The sequence below is a fragment of the Mustelus asterias genome, chromosome 8 (assembly GCF_964213995.1).
Source record: "Mustelus asterias chromosome 8, sMusAst1.hap1.1, whole genome shotgun sequence".
Classification (NCBI taxonomy): Eukaryota; Metazoa; Chordata; class Chondrichthyes; order Carcharhiniformes; family Triakidae; genus Mustelus; species Mustelus asterias.
Window position 1 is genome coordinate 25,943,456 of NC_135808.1, and position 23,760 is coordinate 25,967,215.

Here is a 23,760-nt window from a genome sequence, read left to right on the forward strand (position 1 = left end):
GGTGTTTGGAGGGTCGTAGGTCTTTGGAACTTTCTTCCTTAAAAGGCAGTGGCCAGAGTCGGTGCATTAAGAGGGAAGAACATTGAAGGGGAGAACAAACGAACAAACTCACTCGCTAATTGTATCAGAGGTTGTTTATTCACACCACGTGACTGAGCAGAAGCTGGTATGAACCAGCACCTACCCAAAAACCAGGCCCAAGCTCTACCAAATCATAGCTCACCTTACACCAGCACATTCCCATTGGGGAAACTCAGTAGCTTATTGGCCAAGAAGCTGGGGGGAGGAACTGCGGTCTCTCTGTCCTACACATTAACGGGGGGCAGATGGTGATGGAATATTCTGGACTAGTAACCCAGAGCCCTCGGGCTAATACTCTAGGGAAATGGGTTCAATTCCCACCACGGCAGCTGCTGGATTTTGAATTTAATGAAAAAATCTGGAATTATAAAGCCAATCACAGTAATGGTCAGAATCATAGACTCCAACAGGGCAGAAGGAGACCATTCGGCCCATCAAGTCTGCACTGACCGCAATCCCACCCAGGCCCTATCCCCATAACCCTACGCATTTACCCTAGATAGTCCCTGACACTATGGGGCAATTTAGCATAGCCAATCCACCTGACCCGCATATCCTTGGACTGTGGGAGGAAACCGGAGCACCAGGAGGAAACTCACGCAGACACGGGGAAAAATGTGCAGACTCCACACAGACTGTGACCCAAGCCTGGAATGGAACCCGGGTCCCTGACGCTGAGAGGCAGCAGTGCTAACCACTGTGCCTCAGTGACGTCCATTAATGTCCCTTGAGGAATGGAAATCTGCCATCCTTACCCAGTCTGGCCTACATGTGACTCCAAACCCACAACAATGTGGTTGACTCTTAACTGCCCCTCTGAAATGGCCGAGTGAGACACTCCGGTCAAAGGGCAGTGAGGGGTGGGTAACAAATGCTGGCCCAGCCAGCGACCCCCACATCCCCATGAGCAAATCCAAAACAGAATTGGGCTGCAATGTGGGCTGTTCTGGTGAAGCTGCGTCAGTACACCCTTCCGAATAGTGCAGTGCCTGGAACTGAACCTGGTTCCTTGGGTGGGGTCTGCCCTCAGCCCCATACAACTGATCAGAACTTTCCTCCAGCCCCACCCCAGACATAACTGGATGACACAACTTGGCAGCTGGCCTGGTAGGCCAGAGCCACAGGCCCACCCACTGGACTTTTACATATTTAAGTATATCACATTCAACTATTGCAAGAGCGAAGGATCATACCCAGCCTTGTCCCACCCCCCCCCCCCCAAACCTAATCTTGCATCTCTCAGTTCTGGATATATCACACCACCCACCCTGGCCGGTCCTGTGCGCTACGCCTCAGGGTTTCGCAGACGGAGGGGTTCAGTGTTCTTTTGCCAGTCGTACAGCCCCGGGCAGAGGAAGGGATACACCCTCTCGACGAAGTTGGCAGCGAAGGTGTACAGATGCAACCGCCCCACTCCCGCATCGAAGAAGGACACCTGCCCCCGCTCGTAGTTGAGGTAAACTCCAATGGCTGTGGGGTTGTGAGCGAGCGCCAGGGCCCTGGGCGGCGAGTCTACGGCCTGGTACTCCATCTCGTCCAGGCGGCTCAGGCTCCAGTGCCCGACCCCCGGCACCCCTTTGACCTTGCCCTTCCGGCTGAGTGACTCGCCGACCAGGCCCAGGTCCCAGGCACCCTTCTGGCCCACCTCCACCTCCCAGTAGTGCTTGCCCGCGGTGAAGCCCTCCGAGGCCAGCACGCAGTGGCTGACCAGGAACCTCTTGGGGCTTTCGGGCAGTTGCTGCCGCTCGTTGCTGTCCGCCACGCTGGCACCCCCCTCCGACAGGATGAGCCAGGGGTTCGCCGTGTCCGGATCCAGTGTCAAAGAAACTGAAGTGGAAAGAGAGAAAGAGAGAAAAGAACAGAATTAAATTACCAGATCAACGTCACATCAAACCCAGAAATTTTTTTTTATCACTAGTCTGTAAAACTTCAATTGTTCCCTCGTACATCAGTCAATGAAAGTGTCGAGGTAGGTGCAGCAAGCAATTAAGAAGGCAAATGGTATATTGGCCTTCATTGCAAGAGGATTTGAGTTCAGAAGTAGGGATGTCTTAATGCAGTTACAGTAAGAAGTCTCACAACATCAGGTTAAAGTCCAACAGCTTTATTTACAATCGAGCTTTCGGAGCGCCGCTCCTTCATTAGGTGAGTGGAGAGGTGGGTTCACAGACATAGCAAATATAGACAGACTTAACTGCAACATAATGGTTAGAATGCAAGTCTTTACAGGTAATCAAGTCTTTACAGGTACAGATAGTGCGAGTGGAGTGAGGGATAAGCACAAGTTAAAGATGTGTGAATTGTCTCAAACCAGGACAGTTAGTGAGATTTTGCAAGGCCAGGCCAAATGGTGGGTGTTACGTGTAGTGTGACATGAACCCAAGATCCCGGTTGAGGCCTTCCTCTTGCATGCGGAACTGATAGGCAAGTTCCACATGCATATGAGGAAGGCCTCACCGGGATCTTGGCTTCATGTCACACTACACGTAACACCCACCATACTCTCTGGGTTTGCCAAACCCTACTAACTGTCCTGACTTGACACAATTCACACATCTTTAACTTGTGATTATCCCTCTCTCCACTCGCACTGTCTGTCCCTGTAAAGACTCGATTACCTGTAAAGATTCACATTCCAACCATTATCGTGCAATTGAGTTTCTGTCTATATATGCCGTGTTTGTGAAACCTACCTCTCCACTCACCTGAGGAAGGAGCAGCGCTCTGAAAGCTCGTGATTCCAAATAAACCTGTTGCACTTTAACCTGGTGTTGTGAGACTTCTTACTGTGCCCACCCCAGTCTAATGCCAGCATCTCCACATCATTACTGCAGTTATACCGGGCCTTGGTGAGACCACACCTGGAGTATTGTGCACAGTTTTTGGTCTCCCTACCTAAGAAAGGATGTACTTTCCATAGAGGGAGTGCAGCGGAGGTTTACTAGGCTGATACCGGGGTTGACAGGACTATCTGTGAGGAGAGATTGGTTCCACTGGGCCTGTATTCATGAGAGTTTAGAAGGAGAGGAGACCTGATTGAAATGGATAAAATTCTAACAGAGCTGGAGAGACTGGGTGGAGGGAGGATGTTTTCCCTCGTTGGGGGGGGGTCTGCAACCAGGGGCCACAGTCTCAGGATACTGGGTAGACCATTTATGACTGAGGTGAGGAAAAAATTTCTTCACTCAGAGGGTGGTGAACCTGTGGAATTCTCGACCACAGAACGCCGTGGAGGCCAATCAATGAATGTATTCAAGGAAGAGAGAGATTGTTTTTAGATTTTAATGGGATCAGGGGTACGGGAAGAAAGCAGAGTGTGGCTCTGAGATTGAGGGTCAGCCATGATTATATTGAATGGTGGAGCAGGCTCAAAGGGCCGAATGGCCTATTCCAGCTCCTAGTTTCTGTATTTCAACCAACCCACCACCACCCCCCTCCAATGCAGTCACAGCATCTTTGAGGAAAAGACTTCTAGATTTTTACTCCCCTCTTGCGTGCTAATGTGCTTCCCGATTTCCCTCCTGAATGTCCTAAATTAATTTTAAAAACTCAATCTCCTCCTGTTTCTGACTCGCCCACCACCGGCCCCCATCTCCCCCCCCCCCCACCCCCCACCCCCGGACCATCCCATTGAATCCTTTTGACATTTTCCACTCGGCTTTCTGAGCTTAAGGGAAAAAAGGCTATGTTCCTCATCATTCAACCCTTTTAGCCCTGCCACCAGTCTGGCGAAGGTTTGGAAATGCACCCTTCCTAAAGGTGCATCTCCCGGAACTGGGGCGGCAAGGTGGCACAGTGGTTGGCATTGCTGCCTCACAGCGCCAGGGATCCGGGTTCAATTCCAGCCACGGGTCACTATCTGTGTGGAGTTTGCACGTTCTCCCCGTGACTGCGTGGGTTTCCTCCGGGTGCTCCGGTTTCTTCCCACAGTCCAAAGATGTGCAGGTTAGGTTGATTGGCCATGCTAAATTGCCCCTTAGTGTTAGGGGAATTAGCAGGGCTTGGGTGGGATTGTGGTCGGTGCAGACTCAATGGGCCAAATGGTCTCCTTCTGCACTGTAGGGATTCTATGATTCTAACTGAACCTAGTACCCCAGGTGAGGTCTGCCCAAGGCCCCATACAACTGAAGCATAACTTCCTCCATCCACCCACCCCCCAACCCCTAGATATAATTGGACTATACAGGCTAGGTTGGCCAATGCCAGAGCCACAGGCCTATCTGGTAGACTTATTACAGTTATTGGGAAATCCTGTATTTTTGGGGATCCAATTGGGTGGAGATTCTCCCCTTGCTTTCCCCACTCTGCAGACAGGGCAAAGGGGAATCTCCCCTTCAGTCGAGGGTTTGGACACTGAACGTTGGGAAGTACTTCACCTTACAGAGGCGTTGCAGCTGAGTTTCTCCATCACTCATTCCTGGGGCATGGGCCTCCCTTAGGCATGGCCTCCAGTTGCTGCCCACCCCTCATTGTCCCTGGCAAGCCGCCTCCTTGAACCACGGCAGTCCGTGTGGACTGTAGTTTCACACAAGGGTTTCGATATAGCTGGGTGGCTCGCTCGGCCATTTTAAGGGGCAATTAAGAGTCAGAACACAGCTAATAGGAGCAGGAGGTCTGTCGATTAGTTTAGAATCATAGAATCCCTACAGTGCAGAAGGAGGCCTTTCGGCCCATTGAATATACATAGACAACTGTCCCACCTAGTCCCTATCCCCGTAACCCCACATATTAACCCTAGCTAAGGCGTAATTTAGCATGGCCCATCCACCTAACCTGCACATCTTTGGAGTGTGGGAGGAAACTGGAGCACCCAGAGGAAACCCATGCAGACACAGAGAGAACGTGCACATTCGCACAGACAGTGACCGGATGCCGGAGTTGAACCCGGGTCCCTGGTGCTGTGAGGCTTATTCCCGTTTCTGGCTTTGGTTTTTGTCCTTGATTCCTCCTCCTCTGACTCCATATATAGGTTCCCACCCCCCTGCGTTTCTAGTTTAAACCCTCCCCAACCACTCTAGCAAGTACCTGTGGCACAGGTAGTAATCCTGAAATCACAGCCTTTGAGGTCTGACTTTTCAGCTTGCTTCCCAACTCCCTCTATTCTGCTTTTAGGACCTCATCCTTTTTTTAAATCTATGTCATTGGTACTGTGTGTACCACATCGCTGTGGCTCTGGAGTCACATGTAGGCCAGGCTAGCTAAGGATGGCAGATTTCCTTCCCTAATTTCAAGAAGAAATGAGATGTAGCTTTGGAGTGTGGGAGGAAACTGGAGCACCCAGAGGAAAGCTGGGGGCTAAAGGGATCAAAGGTTATACGAGGGGTGGGGGGGTTTCTATGGGACATTAGTGAACCAGATGGGTTTTTATGACAATTGATGGTAGTTGTCACGGTCACCATCACTGAGGCGAGCTTTACAATTCCAAATTTATTAATTGGATTGAAATTCCACCAGCTGCGGTGGTGGGATTCGAACCCGTGTTTCCCTCAGAGAATTAACCTAGGCCCTACTGGATCACTAGTCCAGTGACATTATCACTAACCTCCAGGAGTCACAGGTAGGCCCAGACTGGGCAAGGACAGCAGATTTCCTTCCCTCCCTGAAGTGGCAATGGTGAACCAGATAGTTTTTTTCACAACAGTATGATGACTAGATTTTTAATTCCGAATTTAATTGATTGAATTTAAATTTTCCCCCAAAGTTGCCACAGTGGGATTTGAACTCGTGTCTCCAGGTCATTAGTCTCAGCCTCTGGATTATTAATCTAGTAATATTACCACTATGCTACCGTTTCCCTAAGCCTCATGGGGCGGTGCAGCCGGTAGTCTCTCCTGAGAGGCCTGGCCGGTTTTCTTTACTCAAGGAGTGAGTGAGTTTGTTCCACTTACCCTGGTAACTGCGAATTCTGGTCCATTCTGCAAAACAAAATAGGCATCCTGGGTCAGTATTAACCTGGGCCAGTATTAACCTGGGTCAGTATTAACCTGGGTCAGTATTAACCTGGGTCAGTATTAACCTGGGTCAGTATTAACCTGGGCCAGTATTAACCTGGGTCAGTATTAACCTGGGTCAGTATTAACCTGGGTCAGTATTAACCTGGGTCAGTATTAACCTGGGCCAGTATTAACCCGGTCAACTTGAAGAGAGAGTGGAACGGTGACTCACAAAAAAAAAAGAATCAGAAAGTGAGAAAACGTCTTACCGGCCTCACTCACACGGAACTGAGTGTGTGGAAGAAAATCTGCAAAGGTTTAAAGAGAGAGAGAGAGAGAGTTAATGAGTTTCTTTGCCAAGCTCCCAATGATGTTGGTGTCTTCAACCCAACCGACTGGACAGTGGAGCAGCTGCTATTCTCACAGTCACCACCGGTGGTGCCGTAACACCTCTTGGCCAACCCCACCGAACCCAATGGGGTGCGGGCTTCCACATGGCCTCGGGAAGGTCGTCGGAAGGTCAACACTCACTGCTGGTGCAGACCAAGTCAGATGGAAGCTGACATTGTTGGCCCATGGGCAATCAAAAGTGGAGATTGGGTGGGGCGCGGGGTTCTGACCAGTATGTCTCCTCCTCCACCAGCTTTGCTGCACTGGTGTCCAGCTAATAGATGTGGGCGCGGTTTTGCACAACTGGGTGTATCGCTCGGCCATAGAATCCTTAGAGGTGCAGAAGGAGGCCATTCGGCCCAGCGAGTCTGCGCTGGCTCTCTGAGATCATCCCGCCCTATCCCCATCACCTCACATATTTAACCTACCCTATACATCTTGGGACACTAAGGGGAAATTTAGCACGGCCAATGTACCTAACCAGCACGTCTTTGGACTGTGGGAGCAAACGGGAGCACCCGGAGGAAACCCACGCAGACACGGGGAGAACGTGCAAACTCCACACCAGACAGTGACCCAAGCCAGGAATCGAACCCGGGTCCCTGGCACTGCGAGGCAGCAGTGCTAACCGCTGTGCCACCCCGATTCAGCAGGTAGTTCGAGTGAACCATGTTTCTTTTAAATTAATTTGCAGACTGTGGGAGTCTCTGGCTAGGCTCAGCCTCAATTGCCCCTTGAGAGGATGATAGCGAGCCGCCTTCTTGAGCCGCTGCAGTCCCTGTGGGACTGGTACACGCACACTGCTGTTTGCTGAAGGAATAGTGATATATTTCAGAGAGATAAGTGGCTGGGAGGGGAACCGCCGGGTGGTGCTGTTCCAAAGTGTCTGCTCCTACTTGTCCTTCTGTCCACTCCTGTGCCTCTGGAGTCACATGTGGGCCAGACCAGGGTAAGGACATCAGATTCCTTCCCTAAAGAACATTAGTGACCCAGATGGGTTTTGACAACAATGGACGATAGTTTTATGGTCACCATTACTGAGACCAGCTTTCAATTCCAGAATTATTAATTTAACATTCATTTAACATCACCACATCCCCTCCTCACAGCAGGAGTGCAATGGAATATTTTCTGGAACTTGCCTGGATGGGTACAACTCCAACAACACGCAAGCGCTCGACACCATCCAGGAGAAAGCAACCCGCTGGATTGGCACCCCATCCACAAACATTCACTCCCTCCACCACCGGCGCACAGTGTGTACTATCTACAAGATGTATTGCAGGAACTCACCAAGGCTCCTTCGACAGCACTTTCCATACCCACAACCACTGCCATCTAGAAGGACAGTGCTCTACTCTGCATCTAACCCCGTGCTGTATCCTGCCCTGGGAGTGTTTGATGGGGACAGTGTAGAGGGAGCTTTACTCTGCATCTAACCCCGTGCTGTACCTGTCCTGGGAGTGTTTGATGGGGACAGTGTAGAGGGAGTTTTACTCTGTATCTAACCCTGTGCTGTACCTGTCCTGGGAGTGTTTGATTGGGATGGTGTGAAAAACAGATAAGAATGTTGCTTCTGCAGGAGAATCACAAGACGACTGATAAGGTATGGACAGACTGAATTCTGTTGAACAAGGACAGGGTTAAACTGACTGAACCGAGTGCTGCAGCTTGTCACGTACACTGGGCGTTCACACAAAAAGTGGCGCGAAAATGGGAGATAAGGATGGGAGGGAACAACCAAATAAGGGACAAAGTAAATATGAACGGGGGCTGAAAGACTGAGTAGCAGGGGCAGTAAACAAAGGCGGAGTAAACCTAGGGCTTATGATAGGTGGTATAAGATAACATGACCACCAATTGTGGGGAGGGGAGGGATTGAGAGACACAAAGAAACTGTATGAAAATCTATGAGATATACTCCAAGTGTGTGCCTATTTGCTGGTCACCCGCTCTTGCAAGAACGTTTAAATAAAAGTGTTTGCTACTTCAGAATTGGACTTGGAGTAAATTATTTGCAAAGTGAGCTTCGTTTCTCACAGATGATGCATGTAAAAGGATATGTCATGTTGTATTTGATCTGTTTGTACTCAATGCTGACGCAGGATCTGAAATGAGAAAATACTGGATTCACAGCCGAAAATCTCCTCACTTAATGAGCAGATAATTTACATGTGGCAAATACATCAGGGGAAGTTCAGAGGAGGTTTATAGATTGATACCTGGAATGAGCGGGTTGTCTTATGAGGAAAGTTTGCACAGACTGGACTTGTTTCCACTGGAGTTTAAAAGAATGAGGGGGTGACTTGATTGAAGTATAAGATCCTGGACAAGGTGGATGTGGAAAGGATGTTTCCTCTTGTGGGTTGAGTCCAGAACTAGGTGGGCACAATTTTAAAATGAGGGGGTGCCCTTTTGGGACAGAGATGAGGAGAATGCTTTTTCTCTGAGAGAGTTGTGGTATATTGGAACTCTCTGCCTCAGAAAGCGGTGGGGGCGGTGGTCACTGAATATTTTTAAGGCAGAGGTATAGATTTTTGTTAAACAAGGGGTCAAAGGTCATCAGCGGTCAGTGGGCAAAATGGAACTCAACACAAACAGATCAGCCATGATTGTATTAAATGGTGGGACAGGCTCGAGGGGCCGAATGGCCTACTTCTGCTCCTATTTGCATGTCCATATGTAATTATTATTTTGAATAAAACTGATCACTGAGCTTTGGAAGTTGCAGTAACTGACCGACTATATCTGCGGTCGACACCACCTTGCTCAGTTTGTAATAGATGATACAGGTCACAGAAGATGGAATGCTGTTGGTTGTCCGATACTGGATGTCCACACTGTACAGTCCCTGCCCGTCTCTCGCTTTGGTTACTGTGGAGAGTGGCACCAGGCTGTTTCCAAAGCTGTCTTTCCAGGTGATGCCAGGTTCAGGGTACCAGCCCTCCGACTGGCAAGTGTAAGTGACGCCGCTGCCCTCATGGGACTGTGTTACGGACAAAGCTGGCTTCGTCCCGAAGGCTGGAAAAGAGCAGAATGACGGGCTCAATCAAGAGAATAGACACGCGCTTCCCCCACCGTGACGTACGCGCGCTCCTTTCGATTCAGCGCTCAGAGCACGGCCTCCTACACACCGCGGAGACCAAACGCAGACTGGCAACCTGCTTCACGGGGACACCTCTGCCATCTCTGCAAGCACAACCCCGAGTTTTCAGCCGCCTGTCGCTTTAATACCCCCGGCCTAGCTCTCATGCTGATCTCTCTATCCTTGGGCCTGCTGCAGTGTTCCTGTGAAGATCAAAGGAAACCGTACAGCATCGTCAACCAAGAACCGTGGGTTTGATTCCCGTCCGTGCCTGTAGAGAGTTGCTGGATTTCCATTTCTCCCTCCCAGCCTCGACTGTGCCCTCGAGTTGTTTTTTTTTAATTCTCTCATTGGGATGTGGGCATCGCTGGCTGGGCCAGCATTTGTCGCCCATTCCTAATTGCCCCTTGAACTGAGTGTCTCGCCAGCCCATTTCAGAGGGCAGTTAAGAATCGGGTACAAATCCGGAATTGGACGCTAGTTCTAAAGGGTTGTCCCTTTATTCCGAAGCTGTGCCCTCCGATCCTAGTTTCTCCGACTAATGGAAACATCTCCACGTTCACTCTATCCAGGCCTCTCAGCGGGTACAATTTTGTCTTTTAAAAAGCATTTAGGCAGTTACATGGGTAAGATGGATATAGAGGGATATGGGCCAAACGCAGGTTAAGAAAGGGGTGGCATGGACAAGTTGGGCCGAAGGGCCTGTTTCCATGCTGTAAACCTCTATGACTCTATAACTAATCAACCACATTGCTGTGGGTCTAGAGTCACATGTAGGCCAGACCGGGTAAGGACGGCAGATTTCCTTCCCGAAAGGGACAATAGATGATGATAGATCGATGATAGTGGTCACCATTTCCGAGAGACTTCTGTCCAATTGCGGATTTTATTAATGGATTGAATTTAATTTATTAAGTTTAAAGGTAAATTCCACCAGGGTTCCGCAGTGGGATTTGAACCCCTGTCCCCACCTCCCTCGGAGCAGTAAACTGAGCAAAATCCTGCGGATGCTGGAATCTGAAATAGAAATGGAGAAGGCCAGGATGGACTCAGCAGCTCTGGCAGCATCTGTGGGATTGGAAAATAGGTTGGAAACATTAGCTCAGTTTTCATCCCCCTCCAGATGCTGCCAGACCTGCTGAGTCTTTCCCCCTGATGTTCTCGATTCTTCATAAACTCCTACAGTGCAGAAGGAGGCCATTCTGCCTCTCGATTCTGCACCGACCACGATCCCACCCAGGCTCTATTCCCACAGCTCCTCACATTTACCCTGTTAATCCTCCTGACACTAGGGTCAATTTAGCCTTCCAATCCACTTAACCCACACATCTTTGGAGTGTGGGAGGAAACCGGAGCACCCGGAGGAAACCCACACAGACACGAGGAGAGTGTGCAAACTCCACACAATGAACTGAGGCCAGGATTGAACCCGGGTCCTTGGTGCTGTGAGGCAGCAGTGCTAACCACTGTGCCGAGGCCAAGGCTTCTGATTCACCGGGACTCGAAAGGTCAATGGTGGGGACGGTGCTTACCCACTGACAGGTTGGGCCTACTGATTGTGGGGGGAGTGGGGGTGGGAGGGGCGCCGGGTTGATGGTTTTGGGTCAGGACGGGGCAGTTAAAGTTGCCTATCTTACCCACGACACCGAGCTCGATCTCCACGTGGCTGGTATGTCGGTCGGAGCTGACGGCGCACCGGTACCTGCCGGCGTCAGACACCCTCACCGCCTGCAGTCTCAGCGACACATTGCCAGCCGCCAGCTCACCCTCGAGCAGGTGTGCCCCGCCCCTGCCAGCCGGGCACGGCCCCTCCCGGTCACTGCCGCATTTCAGGATGGCAGCTCCAGAGTCCACATTCCTCCATTCGATCTGCAACTTCATGTCCGGCCTGAAGGGCACCACCGAACAGTTGAGGACCACGTCCTCACCCACGTGGGCCACAGCGGGGTAATCCGGCCCTTTCACCAGAAACGGGCCTGCAATGAAAAGAGACACATTTACATTGACACCGAGTCTCGGAGATCCTGATGCTCTTCACACACAATGAAACACTCTTCCTTTCCAAGTATACGCACTGCTGCCAACGCAACAGCCGGCTGGCAATGTATTGCCCCTCCCGATTTGCCCCTTGTGCAGGGAGCATATTGAGTTGCCTTCAGGAGTTGCTGCAATCTCCTTGGTGAAGGTGAAATCTTTGCTCAGCCAAAAGATGGCTGCCACAGGTCCCATGATGCACAGGATTGTCTGGTAGCTGCCCTGGGAATTACAGGAACAGAGTTGCCCTCTCATCTTTGTGGACTCTCACACACTATTGACCGCAAGACCATAAGATATAGGAACAGAATTAGGCCATTCAGCCCATTAGGTCTGCTCTTCCATTCGATCATGGCCGATCATGTGTTTCTCAGACCAATTCTCCCACCTTTTCCCTGTAACCTTTGATCCTCTGACCAATTAAGAACCTATCTATCCCTGTCTTCATGACATTCAATGACCTGGCCTCCACAGCCTTCTGTGGCAATGAATTCCATAGATTCACTCCCCTCTGGCTGAAGAAATTCCTCCTCATCTCGGTTGTAATGGGTTGTCCCTTTACTCTGAGGCTGTGTGTCCTCTGATCCGTGTCTCTCTTACAAATGGAAACATCTTCCCCACGTCCACTTTATCCGGGCCTTTCAGTATTCTGTAAGTTCAAAACTCTATCGCGTGCAGAACCAGAGTGCTCAAACACTCCTCATACGTTAAGCCTTTCATTCCCGGAATCATTCTCGTGAACCTCCTCTGGACCCTCCCAGGGCCAGCACATCCTTGCTTAGATACAGAGCCCAAAACTGTTCACAATATTCCAAATGTAAGGACACATTACAATCACAATGCTAAGGGACTGACAGAAATCAAAATTCATTGCTTCCAGTTACGTTCCCATGTAAGATTTACCTATGGCCTCATCCTTGGGGGGGTGGGTGGGGTGGCCTGTTGATCCTGTAAAACTCAGTAACAACTACTTTCCTTCATATGGCACATTTAGTGGAGTGAAACATGCCAAGGAGCTTTACCCGAGTGTCGCAAAACAAAATATTTGACACTAAGCCATATAATGAGATACTGGACGATACTATGGGGCATCGGCAGCAGAAGAATTGTGTACAACCACAACCTCATGCCCCAGTCTATCTCCACTCCATCACTGCCATCAAATTGGGCAATCAACCCTGATTTAATGAAGAGTGCTGGAGGAGGAGGTCATGCCAGGAGCAGCATCTAAAGGAATGAGGTGCCATAGAATCTCTACAGTGCAGAAAGCGGCCGTTTGGCCCATTGAGTCCACACCGACTCTCCGACAGAACATCTTACCGAGGCCCATCTCCACAGCCTATCCCTGTAATCCCACATATTTACTCCGCTAATCTCCCTAACCTACTCATCTTGGGACAGACACTAAGGGGCAATTTAACATGGCCAATCCACCTAACCTGCATATAGTTTGAGTGTGAGAGGAAACTGGAGCACCCGGAGGAAACCCACACAGATAGTCACCCAAGGCCGGAATCGAACCTGGGTCTCTGGCACTGTGAGGCAGCGGTGCTAACCATGATGCCACCATGCCATCCTTTGAGTGAAGTTACAACTCAGGACCACTTGCGTGACAAACAGCGAAAGCAGCAAGTGACAGATAGAGCTGAGCGATCCAACAACCAATGGATTGGATCTGAACTCTTACAGACTTGGCACATCCGGTCATGAATGGGACAAAGAACAAAGAACAGTATAGAACAGGAACAGGCCCTTCAGCCCTCCAAGCCTATCATGATGTCTGCCTAAACTAAGACATTTACACTTACAGAGTCTGTATCCTTCCATTCTCATCCTATTCATGTATTCATCTAGATGCCCCTTAAAATGCCGCTATCGTACCTGCTCCCACCACCTCCCCAGGCAGCGCGTTCCAGACATTCACCACCTTCTGTATAACAAAACTTGCCTCACACATCTGCTCTAAACTTCTCCCCACGCACCTTAAACCTATGTTTAATGGCGGACCATTAAACAACTGACTGGGGGAAGAGGAGGCTCCACCAATATCCTTATCCTCAGCAATGGAGGAAACCCAGCACATTAGTGCAATAGACAAGACTGAAGCATAGGCCTTCAGCCAGAAGTGTAACGGAGTTAATAATCCACCTCGGCTCCTCCCGAGGTGCACAGCATCGCAAAAGCCAGTTTTTTCAGCCAATTCGATTCACTCCGTGCAATATTGGGAAACAAGCCAAGGGCTCGGGATACAGCAAAGGCCACAGGCCCTGACTATATCCTGGCTCCTTTTCCGAACTTGTAAAGCAGCTTGATACAGGAAAATACCCCAAGCCGCTTCACGGTTTGCTATCAGTCACACATCAGGAGAGATAAGGGCAGAGAACCAAAGGTTTGGTGAAAGAGGCGGGTTTTAAGAAGCAATGTTTAGGAGAACTGAGAAGCAAAGAGGTCGAGAGGTCTGGGGATGGGGGGTTTTAGGTTTGGAGCCTTGGCAGCTGAAGGTACAGGTGCCAACAGTGGAGTAAAATCAGGGGTGCTCAAGAGAACTGGAGGAGCGCAGATATCTCAAAGGGGACGTGGGGTGGAGGGGATGACAGAGATAGGGAGGGTTGGAGGGAGGGAGGGATTGGAGGACAAGGATGAGAATTTTAAACCTGAGACGTTGCTGGACTGGCAGCCATTACAAGTCAGATTGCGTTGGGACTGTCACAAAGGCGGCACGGCAGCACAGTGGCGAGTGCTGCTGTCTCACAGCACCAGGGACCTGGTTTCAATTCCCAGCTTGGGTCACTGTCTGTGTGGAGTTTGCACATTTTCCCCGTGTCTGCGTGTGTTTCCCCCGGAAGCTCTGGTTTTCTCCCACACTCCAAAGATGTGCTGGTTAGGTGGATTGAACATGCTAAATTGCCCCTTAGTGTCAGGGAGACTAGCTAGGTTAAATGTATGGGGTTATGGGGATAGGGCCTGGGTGGGATTGTGATCGGTGCAGACTCGATGGGCCAAATGGCCTCCTTCTGCACTCCAGCAATTCTATGATTCTACAGAACAAGACTTGGTGCGAGTTAGGCAGCACAGTTTTACAATGACCTCCAGTCTATAGAGGGTAGAAGGTGAGAGGTCGGACAGGGGAGCATTGGGGTAAACGACTCTAAAGGTGATAGTGACACAGATGAGGGTTTGAACAGCCGGTGAGCTGAGTCAGGGGTGTCACCAGGCAGTGTTAGAGAGGCAGCAATAAACAGGCTCAGTGATGCCATGGATATTCCAGCAGAAGCCCATCTTGAGGTCAAAAATGACACCACAGCGGTGGCACTGATGACTCCGAAATTTGCTGCATCCCCAGCCAAGCTGTCCCAGTGCAGTTACAACACTGGCACTCCCATCGCTCTGCTCTTGATCATCAGAAGGTGATGGAAGGGGTCATTGACAGCACTACCATGCAGCACTAACATAGCAATAACCTGCTCATTGATGCTTATTTAGTGTTCCACCAACTCCTGACCCCATTACAGCCTTGGTTCACACATGGACAAAAGAGCTGAACTGCAGAGGTGAGGTGAGAGTGACTGCCCTTCAAGGCCACATTCATAGAATCATAGAAACCCTACAGTGCAGAAGGAGGCCATTCGGCCCATAGAGTCTACACCGACCACAATCCCACCCAAGCCCCACCCTTGTAACCCCTCATATTTACCCTGCTAATCCCCCTGACAGTAGGGTCAATTTAGCTTGGCCAATCAACCTAACCCGCATCTTTGGACTGTGGGAGGAAACCGGAGCACCCGGAGGAAACCCACACAGACATGGGGAGAATGTGCAAACTGCACAGAGATAGTTACCCGAGGCCAGATTTGGCGCTGTGAGGCAGCAGCGCTAACCACTGTGCCAACGTGCCGCCCATCGTGTTGACCACGTGTAGCATTAAGGAGCCCAGCGAAACTGGAATCAATGGGCAACAGGGGGAAAACTCTCTGCTGGCTGGAGTCATACCTGGCACAATGGAAAATGGTTGTGGATTTTGGATATCACAGCAGGAGTTCTTCAGGGTAGTGTTCTAGGCTGAACCACCTTCAGCTGCTTCATCAGTGACCTTCTTTCCATCATAAGGGGATGTTCGCTGATGATTACACAATGTTCAGCACCATTCACGACTCCTCAGATACTGAAGCAGTCCATGTCCAAGTGCAGCAAGATCTGGACAATATCCAGACTTGAGCTGACAAGTGTGGTGTGAATATTACTTGCCTCAACTGACAATGACCATCTCCAACAGGAGAGGATCTAACTATCGCCCTTGACGTTCAATGGCGTTACCATCATTCGAGAGGTGGGCAAGTTTAGGGAGGGACTATCAGAGCTTGGAGGCCCAGGCTGCTTTAGGCACAGCCATCAATGGCGGGGCGGTATAAAGTGGGGACACACAAGAGGCCAGAATTGGAGTGGTGTAGACATTTCAAAGTGAGGTGGGGGTGCCGGGGAATATAGGAAATCATGACCAGGTCACCACGGTCGGTGACATTTCTTTCCAGTCAACCAGGAGCTGTGTCTTTGAGAGATGAGGCTGTCACCAGTTCCATAGAATCCCTACAGTACAGAAGGAGGCCATTGGCCCATCGAGTCTGTAGCAGCCACAATCCCACCCAGGCCCTATTCCCATAACCCCACACATTAACCCGCTAATCCCCCTGACACGAGGGTGAATTTAGCATGGCCAATCCACCTAACTCGCACATCTTTGGATGTGGGAGGAAACCGGAGCACCCAGAGGAAACCCATCCAGAGAGTGGGAGCAAGTGCAAAGTCCACACAGACAGTGACCCGAGGCCGGAATCAAACCCGGGTCCCTGGCGCAGTGGGACAGCAGTGCTAACCGCTGTGCCACCGTGCCATCCTTTTTCTCCGTGAACAAGATAGCAGTTGGTTGGGCGTGGAGTGTGTCAGGGTGGGCGGGGACGGGGGGGGGGGGTGTTACTGGATTTCTGATGGGTGGCTGGGGTTTTGCCAAGGTGCTCTGTCAACGGGATTGCTTTCTTGGCTGGGAATGAGGACTTATGAATACACACACATTGTGACTCACTCACACTCATCCTCACACTCACTGGCTTAGGTCTTTGCATTCTATCAGGCCACTCTCAGCAACTAGCTTCCTGTCTCACAGGAAGTGACCTGGCATCAGTCTCACCTCGTTGGGAGCCATTCAAATACGAGGCGAAGACAGCTCCTGCAAGGATGGTCGCCTGTAGCAACAGTTCTGCCAGCAGGTTTAACCTGTGCTCTGACCTGGGGCTGTCCAACTTTCCTGTAAGAGATGCAAAACAGCAGTTGTGTTACTCCGTCATCTCTCACTCGTTCTCTTCCCTGTGGATGCAGGCTCCCCACTGCCTCGTGATTGAAGCTTTCCCCAGCGATGTTCCCACCCTGGCGTCAGCCTCTCGGAAAACCCTTCCCAACGTGACCACCTCATTGGACAACAATAACCTCCTCTTATCCACTAAAATATCAATCTCACTCCAAACAAATTCCACTCTCTCTATCGCTGACACACAGTGTGTACCACCTCAGAATGCACTGCAGGAACTCACCAAGGCTCCTTAGACCTTCCAGACCTACAGCCTCAACCCTCTAGAAGGACAAGGGCAGCAGATACCTGGGAACACCACCACCTGTAGATTCCCCTCCAAGCCACTCACCAGCCTGACTTGGGAATATATCGGCTGTTCCTTCACTGTCGCTGGGTCAAAATCCTGGAACACCCTCCCTAACAGCGCTGTGGGGGTACCTACACCACAGGGACTGCGGCGGTTCAAGAAGGCAGCTCACCACCACCTTGTCAAGGGCAATTAGGGATGGGCAATAAATACTGGGCCCAGCCAGCGCCGCCTACATCCCATGAATGAATAAGAAAAAGGGGAGTTTTTCAAACTAATTACCTGCTTGTTATCACACTGCTGCCTGCGGGGCCTGTGTGGGTTGCCCCGTATCTGATGTTACGACAATGCCGCATTGGTTTCGGGAGGTGATGAGGTTGAGAAAAGTGCTGTGTCAATGTGAGTCATTTTTCCCTTTTTCCAACCGCACCCAGTGGTTTTGAGTGGGAATCCCGTTCAATTTTAACTCAGTGCAATTCTCCACACTTCCCTCTCCCCCCAAAATGCTGCATAGAATCAGAGCAAAAGAGGCCTTTCGGCCCATCGAGTCTGCACCGACACATTAGAGACACCGGACCTCCCACCTAACCCCATCTGCTCACACTTGGCCCATAACCCTGAATGTTATGGCGTACCAATTGCTCATTCAGGTACTTTCTGAAGGATGTGAGGCAACCCACCTCTACCACCCTCCCAGGCAGCGCATTCCAGATTGTCACCACCCTCTATGTTTTTCCCCACATCCCCCTTAAAGCTTCTGCCCCTCACCTTGAACCTATGTCACCTCGTGACTGACCCTTCAACAATTGCCCTGCATCCACTCTGTCCATGGCCCTCATGCACATCCCGGCTTCCTTACTTACTTTTCCGATAGGCGATCCAAGAGGCCACGCTGGCAGCGATTATTCCCACCGCCAAAGCTTCCCACACGTGATTGGACCATCCCGAGATTCCAGAGGGATATAATCGCCCTGTAAAACATGGAGATCGACAAAGGGGGAGGGTGACACTATCCGAACGTGTCTTAAACAGAGCAAACACGCGCACGCACACTTCAGCCCCATGCTTCGGATCTCTGGAGCGAGGCGGAAAGAGAACCTCCTCATGAGCCATCTCCTGAGCCATGCCAAAGCTGTTCGTTGATAGGTTCAGGCAGTGGGCGGTCGAGGGGAGAAGGTGGGGGGTCATCCGACCTGACAATCTGCCCCCTCTTCCGCAGCTATGTTTGCTGCTGGTTATGCCTAGTGAGGGATGTCTGCTGGCACCATCGAGGCCTCCTTACCCGTTACCCCCCGCAGGAATTGGGGCACGCCAACTTTAATCACATTTTGTTCTGATGCTTTACGTTTCCTCTGAGATTCCGTTTACTTTGACACCCTGTCCCTTAATGGGGCTGCATTTTTAATTTATCCCTCAGCTTGTTTACTTAGTTTATTTATTTCTGGGGACATGAGTTTGAATCCCGCCACGGCAGATGGTGGAATTTGAATTCAATAAAAAAATATCTGGAATTAGGAATCCACTGATGACCGTGAAACCATTGCCGATTGTCAAAAAAATCCAGCTGGCTCACTCATGTCCTTTAGGGAAAGAAATCTGCCAACTGCCTTACCTGGTCTGGCCTACATGTGACTCCAGAGCCACAGCAATGTGGTTGATTCTTAACTGCCCTCCAAGGGCAATTAGGGATGGGCAATAAATGCTGGCCAACCCCCATGTCCCATGAATGAATAAAAAAACACAAAGACACCAGACAACATACTGGTGAACCTTTTTTGCACTATCTCCAAAGTTTCCACATCCTTCTGGTGGTGTGGCAACCAGAAAACCTGTTGGGGCTAAGATCAAGCGTCAGATCAAGCCCAAGATCGCCTTATCGTGTCCGCTTCGATCTAGTTTCTCTTTCTCTCTCTCACTCGAGGGGACCTTGAATTGGAGTTGTTTTTCTTTTGGAGCAAGCAAGGAATGTATTTGGATTTGTCGAGTCCATTCTGAGCCTTGGCTTTGTAATTTGTAAGGATGGATTTTTTTTAAAAAAAGGACTTTCTTAAATGATGCACTGAAGAATTCTCCACTCGCTCTCGGCACACTTTTGGCTGGGACAGCATGCGGTTACTTACACTTGTGTACAGCGCAGTTCACTGTATTTGTCCCAGTTGTTTGCCAGGGACTCATTGCGGGTTACCTGCACCCACCCGGGACTGTACTGTATACAGCTGTGCTGATTTCCTGTGTCACTTTCTTGTCAGTTTCTCAGTCTCTCCGTGTGTCTGTCTGCCCCCCACACTCTGTCTCTCAGAGGCAGCTGTTATTGCCTGTAGGTCAACAGCAGAAAATGCATTCCAACTTCCCCTCCCCCCGCCCCAACCCGCAAAAACACACACACACATGTTGGGGTTGCAGAGGACCTTACCTGAAGGTGGACTGAAGAATCCCACAGCACTCATGGCAAACCAGCAAGCCTTCCGAGAAACTTACTGAACTTGTAAACTCCTCATAAACTTCCTGATCTATAAACCAATCACAATAAAACTCCCAACGCGTAAGCAGTTACCAGGGAGTAAGATCCAGACACAATTTTTCTCCTAACCCTACGAAGGGTCGTGAATGAAGCCCAGTCCATCACGCAAACCAGCCTCCAATCCATTGATAAAAGCAAAACACTGCGGATGCTGGAATCTGAAACAGAAAATGCTGGAAAATCTCAGCAGGCCTGGCAGCATCTGAGGAGAGAGAATAGAGCCAACATTTCGAGTCAGGATGACCCTTCGTCACTGCCTTCATCCCATCCATTGACTCCATCTACACTTCCCGCTGCCTCGGAAAAGCAGCCACATAATCAAAGACCCATGTACCCCGGACATTCTCTCTTCCACCTTCTTCCGTTGGGTAAAATATACAAAAGTCTGAGGTCACGTACCAACGGACTCAAGAACAGCTTCTTCCCTGCAGCCATCAGACTTTTGAATGGACTTACCCTGCATTAAGTTGACCTTTCTCTACACCCTAGTTATGACTGTAACACTACATTCTGCACTCTCTCGTTTCCTTCTCTGTGAACAGTATGCTTTGTCTGTATAGCACGCAAGAAACAATGCTTTTCACTGTATACTAATACGTGTGACAATAATAAATCAAATCAAATTTTTAAAAATGACTGTAACACTATATTCTGCACCCTCTCCTTTATTTCTGCCCTTTGTATTCTATGAACAGTATGCTTTGTATAGCGTGCAAGAAACAATACTGTATCCTGATACATGTGACAATAATAAATCAAATCAAATCAAATATATCATTTGCTCCTCTGGATGCTTTGTCTGCTCCCAGTGGCTATTCAAATCTCTCTGTATTTCCTTCGAGAGATTTTTTTTTAAAAATTCTATTTGTTCTCAGGGTGTGGGTGTTGCTGGCTGGGATGCTTGAAAAGGTGGTGATGAGCTGCCTTCTTGAACTGCTGTGGTTTCCCCCTCCCCCCACCCCCATGACTTGGTCTAGTGCATCGTCGAGCGGTGATATCAAAGCCAAGAATGAAGGCTGCCCAGATCTCAAGCGATGTCTGGGTGGAGAGTGAATGAGAGTCAATGTTTCCATCTCGCATTGGAAAATGGAAAAACACAACACGGCGGCACAGTGGTTAGCACTGCTGCCTCACAGCGCCAGGGACCCGGGTTCAATTCTGGCCTCGGGTCACTGTCTGTGCAGAGTTTGCACATTCTCCCTGTGTCTGCGTGGGTTTCCTCCGGGTGCTCCCGTTTCCTCCCACAGTCCAAAGATGTGCGGATTAGGTGGATTGGCCATGCTAAATTGACCCTTAGTATCAGGGGGACTTGGTAGGGTAATGCATGGGGTTATGTGGATAGGGCCTGGGTGGGATTGTGGTCGGTGAAGACTTGATGGGCCGAATGGCCTCCTTCTGCACTGTAGGATTTTATGAGTCGAACTCAGAAATTAAATCCACCTGAATCCCGTTTCCCCTGCGCTCGCTGACCTTCACTGGCTCCTGTCCAGCAACACCTTGGTGCAGGCGATACAAGGAGAGTTACATTCCAGGGCGTTTGAGGGTGTCAGCCTTTGCTAACTTCGAAAGTGCTCAGAAACATCCCAAAGCCAAAATGTGACCAGCTAGAATTGAGAATCTACTGATGACCATGAAACCATTGTCGATTGGCGGAAAAGCCCATCTGGTTCACTAATGTCCTTTTAGGGAAGGAAATCTGCTGTCCTTACCCAGTCTGGCCTACATATGACTATAGAGCCACAGCAATATGGTTGTCTCCAAGGGCAACTAGGGATGGGCAATAAATGCTGGCCAGCCAGCGACGCCCATGAATATTTAAAAAATCATGGAGTCATCCTGTCAGCTCAGCAGAAGTCCATATTGAAAAGCATCAAAGAAAGTAACTTTATAAAGTAGTCCAGCTGACAAAGATATATATATTTTTTCTTCACATTTCAACCGTGAGGAATGTGAGGCACGTGTTTCTCTATGAGATCATTCTGGCTGGGATAATGTCCAGATGCAGCATACCTCTGATGGCTCCTTGCAAATATTCACGTCTGACATTGTCTGCTGTCTGACTGCTTTTCTCAATGTTGCGTCACTGAGCTCAGAGGCCATTCTGTCCACCATGCTTGTGTTAGCTCTGGGGAACAGTTATCTGTCCTCTCCACCACCACCGCCCCCGCCCCAATCTCACTCTTTCCTCATAGCTCTGTGATTTCCCCCACCCCACTTCAACTATTGATCCAAATCTCTTTGGAAAGTTACTGTGGAATCACATTGCATTGCCCTTTCAGATCACAACTCACACGTTTTAACAAAACAGTCCCCTCATATTGCCCCTGGTTTTCTTACCAATCACTTTCAACTTGCGTCCTTAGAATCATATCATATCCCTACAGTGCAGAATGAGGCCGTTCGGCCCATTGAGTCTGCACTAACCACAATCCCACCCAGGCCCTATTCCCGTAACCCCACATATTTACCCTACTTCTCCGCCTGACATTAGGGTCAATTTAGCATGGCCAATCCACCTAACCTGCACCTCTTTGGAGTGTGGGAGGAAACTGGAGCACCCGGAGGAAACACACACAGTCATGGGGAGAATGTGCAAACTCCACACAGACAGTGACCCGAGACCGGAATTGAACCCGGGTCCCTGGCGCTGTGAGGCAGCAGTGCTAACCACTGTGCCACCGTGCCACCCTCCGGTTAGCCATTTTTCTTCCACTTTGTGCTGCTTCAACTCTCCTGTCTGAATTAATTACCATCTATACTTTGACACCATCTTCTAAGCTTGTAGTGTTAGCGGGGGAATGGTCATCTCAGTCAATTTATGGGTACAGGTCGTTTGCAGCAAATCGTTAATTGTGAATTAAATCGGGTCCTACAAGACGTTACAATCTGTCAGGAATAAACACTTTAAATGATAAATTAAAAAGATTTATTAACCATTAAAAGGTAGACAGATCGCAAGTCAGAAAGATAAAAAGCAAAGTTTCAATTCAACATAATTGTTCTTTATTCAACTGTGGCATATGGGTGTTGATGGCTGGCCAGCATTTACACCCATCCCTAGTTATCCTGGAGAAGGTGGCGGTGAGCCGCCTTCTTGAATCGCTGCAGTTGATGTGCTGTGGGTTGACCTACAATGCCGTTCGTGAGGGAATTCCAGGATTTTGACCCAATATATTTCCAAGTCAGTGAGTGGCTTTGAGGGGAACTTGCAGATGATGGTGTTTCCATGTATCTGCTGCCCTTGTCCTTCTAGATGGAAGTGGTTGTGGTTTTGGAAGGTTTGGTGAATTGCTGCAGTGCATCTTGTAGACAGTACACACTGTTGCTACTGAGCGTCGGTGGTGGAGTGAGTGAATGTTTGTGGATGGGGTGCCAATCAAGCAGGCTGCTTTGTCCTGGATGGTGTCAAGCTTCTTGAGTATTGCTGGAGCTGTACCCATCCAGGCAAGTGGAGAGTATTCCATCACACTCCTGACTTGTGCCTTGTAGATGGTGGACAGGCTTTGGGGAGTCAGGAGGTGAGTTACTCACTGCAGTATTCCTAGCCTTTGACATGCTCTTGTATCCACTGTGTTTATGTGGCTAGTCCAGTTGAGTTTCTGGTCAATGGTAATCTCAAGGATGTTGACAGTGGGGGATTCAGGGATGGTAACACCATTGAATGTCAATGGGAGATGGTTAGACCCTCTCTTATTGGTGACGGTCATTGCCTGGCATTTGTGTGGCGCGAATATTACTTGATAGTGAGAGGACTAATCTTAACTTTAACAATTCAACAGACTTCTCACAACTTTCTTCAGTTGATCAGGCTGAAGGTGTGAAGTGATGATCCCAAAATGTGGATAACTTGCAAACAAAAATGCCTTCTCAAAATATTTATTTCCATCCCCACAGCTCCCATTTTCTAATCTTGAATTAGCCTGTGTCGAACAATAAGTTAACTGTCTGCCGATTTATGCTCCTGACACTCGCTAACACCCCCCGATATCTTAACACAAAGGCCCAATGAGAAAGTCTGCATAAAGCCTTATTCATTACCCTGACATACAGAGGGATCTGGGCGTACAG

At 49.6% G+C, this 23,760-nt stretch overlaps 1 protein-coding gene across 1 annotated transcript; it reads right to left on the reverse strand.

The window, feature by feature from the left end:
- Window positions 1-117: 117 nt before the first annotated feature.
- LOC144496954 (butyrophilin subfamily 1 member A1-like) lies at window positions 118-19,697 on the reverse strand. The gene is made up of 8 exons (XM_078217590.1): window positions 19,585-19,697; window positions 18,035-18,142; window positions 16,706-16,822; window positions 11,127-11,465; window positions 9,144-9,425; window positions 6,284-6,322; window positions 5,970-5,996; window positions 118-1,908 (listed from the first exon to the last, which is right to left on the reverse strand). The coding sequence occupies exons 1-8, from the start codon at window positions 19,616-19,618 to the stop codon at window positions 1,367-1,369; spliced, it is 1,488 nt and encodes a 495-aa protein (XP_078073716.1). The 5' UTR covers window positions 19,619-19,697; the 3' UTR covers window positions 118-1,366.
- Between the last annotated feature and the right edge of the window lie 4,063 nt (window positions 19,698-23,760).

Bases quoted from the DNA above. Each gene is read 5' to 3' on its own strand.
- LOC144496954 (XM_078217590.1), bottom strand. From the start codon at position 19,618: ATGAGTGCTGTGGGATTCTTCAGTCCACCTTCAG. The intron at 16,823-18,034 runs GTAAGTAAGGAA...CATCTCTTACAG, and splicing joins TTGGATCGCCTATCGGAAAA to GAAAGTTGGACAGCCCCAGG. The intron at 1,909-5,969 runs GTAAGTGGAACA...TTTCCACTTCAG, and splicing joins CAGAATTCGCAGTTACCAGG to TTTCTTTGACACTGGATCCG.